Below are 5162 nucleotides of genomic sequence, written 5' to 3'. Positions count from 1 at the left end.
CCACCCCCCCACCCCAAACACAGATTTCTGAAAGAAAGTCTGTTGTGTACACAGAACAAGTCTTAGATCTTTGAGTTCAGCTCATGAAAAAATGGGAGCAAAAACAAAAGTGCTGCGTTTAGATTTTTATTCAGTGTTTATTAGCTCGGTGCTAACACTAAAGCTAACAGGCTAAGCTGGGGTTCTTCTTCCATGAAGCAGCTCTGTTGTTTTCCATCTGCATTTTCAGTTACAGGCTGAGTCGTTTCTGCACTCTCAAGGAGCTCTGGTTTCATTTAAAAAGGTTGATCATCAGATATTGTCCAAGATTAACCTTCAGCCTGGATAAGAGCTCACACAGCCTTGCACTGGGAACCTAGTGATGTCATCATTTACCTGGTATACTTTGCTTCGTTATTAAAATGGCTCCATCCCTGTGACAATATATGTTTTTTATTTATTAAAACTAAACTGCCTACAGTATGTTTACAGTTTTTTAGTAAATGTTTATCAAATAATGTTTAATGTTACAAGTAATCTGGGATCCCTTTAAGAGAAGTTCAGACTCAGTTTAAAGTTTAACATATTTGAAACCTTTAAAAATTGTTTTGTTAATTTGTTTAGCGATGTAAACAGAGTAAACAGAAGCATAAACTATGTTAAAAATGAATGAGAATACCAGATGTTACTGAAAACACCCCACCTTTGTCTCGAAGCCTGTGAGGAACTTCATGTCCTTTGATTTAGAGAGGACAGTGTCTCGATCCCCAACAGACGCTGCATACACCACCTGAACCATCCAACAGAGATCATGTTTATTTAAAGAGCTCAGAAAAGCTGCAACGTGTCTGCAAGCATGACACGGCTTCAAACTTTACCCAAAACTAGTGTTGAAATATTTACAGACATCTTGCAGCAGAAATCATGCAGCCGGGTTCACAGCAGGAGAAATCTTGAGAGCCAGCCTACCTGTATGTAGTCATCGGTGAATGTTTCAGGATAGGATCTGCATGCTCCAAAGTCTAAGAGAAAAACCTGAACGCAGAGAAAAAGGCTTAAAGGAACTGAGATATGACAAAGCTTTATGTGTTAGACCGACAGACGTAGCTGCCTCTCACCTTGTTTGTGTCGGAGTTGTAAAAGAAGTTGGCCCAGTTGGGATCGGTCTGCATGAACCTGAACTCAAACAGCTCCCTCAGGCACAGCTGCAGGATGTTGGAGCAGATCTGCAGCACAGAGAAGCAACTAGAGGCTATAAAAATCTCATTTAAACTGCTGTTTAGTCACACTCTGAAGCTTAGGTCAACCACTTCCCCACAAGCCTTCAGTGTAGCTAAAACTGGATAAGTAGAACATATCTGAGACATAAATAGGAAACTTTATTCATTTTATTCAGGAAAAAGGCGAGAGAGTTAAGTGTTTTCTATTAGAAGGTGATGTGAACTGTGGGTTTATGTGACCTGTCCACATGCTCAGCACCTTTACTGAAGAACTGAGACCACTTTAAGTGCTACAGAGGGTCCTGCTACACAGAAGCAGACACTAAAGTCACCAGTTTTCAAAAGGACTCAATCAGATCTCTGGTTGTTCCTATCACAGTGAAATAAAGCTACAAACCAGCTCTAAAGACATTGGACTGAACTCACGTAGAGCTGAACAACTGAAACCTTTATAAAACTGGATGAAGTTAAAGTGTAAAAGTTTAAAAATAGACAATGCGCAGAAGGAATAAACAGATATTTATTAAGTTTTTATTGTACAAAGAGGTCAGAACAGCTACTGACAAATGCATATATTGTTGGTGTTTAATTTCTTGTTATCTCCTTTAAAGATGCATATCTCTTTGCATATATTTGCACAGCAAATATATCAGATTTTTAAGTTTTCAAACACAACAATATTTCCCTGGCGACATTAATATAAATTACATTGAAATATATGAATATATTAGCAAATTCCCCATTTTTTTTACCCACTTCTGGGTCATGGGGGTCACTGGTGCCCATATCCAGCAGTCACTGTGCGAGGGGCGGGGCACACCCTGGACAGGTCAGAAGTCCATCACAGGACCACATAAAGACAAAACCATTCACACCAAGGGGCAATTTGGAGCAGAGATTCTTAACCTGTGGGCCAAAAGCGCCACCTCGAGGGCCTCAAAAGAACAACAGTTTTTAACTTTGGGCCGCGGGACTGCATTGATTTTGAATAAGGTGCAATACACTTTCTCACCACTAGTAGTGGTAGTTCACCACTCAGATGTTTTGCAACTTTTGTTAATACGTAGAAGAAGAACCTTAAAAACCTGCCGAGGATGGAAACTTATTTTAAATGAAAAGTAGAAGCAAAAATGAAGGTAACCCTTTAAAGAATGCCAAAGTTTGTCATTAATATTAAGAGCAGCTTCTGGTTCTACCATGCAATGTTTTAAAAGTTCAAAACATTATCAACAATACAGTTGATTTTAATTTGCACTTTATCAAATTTATTTTTACAGTTTTATTTAATTTGGAACATTTACATTAAATATTTTTGAATGCATTTATTTTATGATCACAACTTTATTTAATGAATTGTTTATTTTGGTTGTTGTTTATGTTAAAAATTTTTATTTTTGTCTGTGATGGACTTGAGACCTATCCAGTGTGTACCCCGCCCCTCACACTGTGACTGCTGGGTATGGGCACCAGTGACCCCCATGACCCTGAAAAGAAGAAGCGTGTACAGAAAATGGATGGATGGATGGATGGATGGATGGATGGATGGATGGATGGATGGATGGATGGATGGATGGATGGATGGTTTATATTTGTGTTGATAAGCCTGAGTGGTCTGTTGACTGACTGTTGTATTTGTTCAACTAATTGTTATGGACAGGTTACAATATAAAAAATGTTTATCATAATCATGTCTTGTGATTGTTTGACAGGAGTTTCACTTTTAAACTGTAAGTGTATTTAATTTAGTTATAATGCATATACAATACAAATTAAACCAAGATTTAGAATAATTATCATTTTGATCCTTATGGTAATGTCTGACTGGTCCTCGTGTCACTTTATGTTGAACAAATTAGGCCCCAAGGTCAAAAAGGTGAAGAACCCCTGATTTAGAGTTAAATCAGCCTAACCTGTTTTCAGTCTGTGGGAGGGAACTGGAGTACTGGGAGAAAACCCACACATGCACAGAGAGAACATGCACCCCAGATAGAAGCAAACCTGCAACATTCACACTGAAAGGCAGCAGCTCTAATTGTGCCACAGTGTAGAACTGTCACAAACCATTATTTTTATAGTCGATTAATCACATATTTTTTTCGATTAGTCGACTAATCAGATCATACGTTAATTGAATATAAAACATAGAGCTTATCGCTCCAGAATGCATTATTATATAACCATCGTTAGATTTTAGCTATATGCTAACTAAAATAATTTCTGTGGAAGGCAAGTTCTGCTCTGCAGATATTGCACAGGTTTCTCTTTCATTTTCTTAAAATGATCCCACATTTTTGAGCTCCATTGCTGGGTAGCCATGATACCAGAGCCTGTCTGTATAATGTCTTGTGACGTCCACGGCCTACCCCAGTTACCACTACAGAGCATGTGTGTCAAGGACAGAAAGGCAGATGTGGCAGTGGAAGGTGTCAAAGCAGTTTGGAGAGAAAAACAAAGTAAAAAACAAACAAAAAAAAGACTAACCAATTATTAAATTAGTTGTTGACTAGTCGATTAATCATGGCAGCCCTACCACCGTGCTACAGTTAGTAGAGTTGTTATTATAAATATAGAACACATTTACTTCTATTTTATACCATTCTGTATTTCCATTTAGAAACGATGACAGACAGAATAAATAAACAACCTGGAACCACTGCTGGGGTGGATCCAAAGACCACACAGGAACAGGAAGTGGAGACACATTCGACTGAGGCTGAATCGATGAGAAGTGCTTTTAAAGCCACGCCTGTGGAGAAGGGGCTTTATATTGCCTTTTTTTTTTTACCTCTTCAGGTTCTGCTAAGTGCTTTAAAATGCTTTTCTCACTCATTCCCACTCATCAGTTGCTTTCTATTATGCATCTCCCACACTATATACAACACTTATATTCTCACTCAGTATGTTGGAGGCAGTTTGTTATGTCAGGGAGGTCTGTCTCTCAGGTGGTCCAAGATGGTGCAGCTCATTTAACACGAGCAGGAACGTGTGAACACGTCTGTACCTCTGTTTGTTTCAGGATTAATATTACATTTTTATTATTGACTTATAAACCACTTAGTGGCCTAGATCCTGACCTTCTACCACCTCCAGAAAGAAAGATGTAAAGCACAATTTCAGTACAAATTATCCCTGAGCTCGCTGAGTCCAACTTGTACCTGGTTTCTTGTTTCCTGGTCCAGGTCCTCGCAGCGGTCCAGAGGGACTCCATGCACCAGTTCCATGGCCAGCACCCTGTGACCCGACAGCTCATCGATCACCTCTGGGACTCTGAAAAACTCATCTCCCTCCAGCAGGGACCTGGACATGAGACACAGGAGGTCAGGAAATCAACAGAAAAAGAAAATTCCTTTATGCTAATGGATTTATTGACAGGATTTTGTAGTAACTCTTCATTGGTTACAACAGAATGGTTTTAGAGCACAAGTCTGTTAACACCGTCTTAGTGGACAAAAATTTAGCCACTTTGAATTCGTCTCATTCCTGAGATTTCCTGCTTGACAATTATTTTTGGAACAAAAGGATAAAAATAAACAGGCTGGGTTTTCCTGTTTCTCTTACTCCTGCCACAGAAGCAGATTTTATTATGGTGGCTGGTGGTTTATTTGCTTTATCTTCAGTGCTGGTAAATGCTGCCCTAACAAACCTCAGAGTGGCTGAATACGTCAAATAAAGCTACCTGAACTTCTTGGCACACTCTGCTTCTCTCTTATAGTCACACTCCCAGGCCAGCTCTCTCTGCAGAACTTCTAAACTGCTGTCTGCAAACAGACCTGTGGAAAAACAGAAAAGTCTCACTCTGCAGCTACAGCGCCACCTTATGGTCAAAACAGGAATAATTGTATTTTACAATTGATGGTGTTTCTAATGCAGTGCTGCTAAAGAGACAAAATATTTAAATTGTTTATTTTTTAGTTTTAGTGGTTGCCTCTTGTGATTCTCCAAACCGTCTGAGAAATCTACTGT

The 5162-nt window shown here is 39.1% G+C and overlaps 1 protein-coding gene across 1 annotated transcript in view; it reads right to left on the bottom strand.

Moving 5' to 3' along the window:
• Positions 1-4969, bottom strand: part of LOC106535596 (aarF domain-containing protein kinase 4) — a gene marked incomplete at its 5' end in the record, with an annotated part of 8312 nt that extends 3343 nt beyond the window's left edge. The window contains 5 exon segments of the mRNA XM_014032637.1: positions 683-769; positions 949-1014; positions 1098-1205; positions 4355-4496; positions 4876-4969. Of these exon segments, the coding sequence (XP_013888091.1) occupies positions 683-769; positions 949-1014; positions 1098-1205; positions 4355-4496; positions 4876-4969 (497 nt within the window).
• Between the last annotated feature and the right edge of the window lie 193 nt (positions 4970-5162).

This window comes from Austrofundulus limnaeus, unplaced genomic scaffold (assembly GCF_001266775.1).
Source record: "Austrofundulus limnaeus strain Quisiro unplaced genomic scaffold, Austrofundulus_limnaeus-1.0 Scaffold1501, whole genome shotgun sequence".
Lineage (NCBI taxonomy): Eukaryota > Metazoa > Chordata > Actinopteri > Cyprinodontiformes > Rivulidae > Austrofundulus > Austrofundulus limnaeus.
The sequence above is the reverse complement of the archived record's forward strand: the minus strand, read 5'-3'. Positions and strand labels throughout refer to the sequence as shown.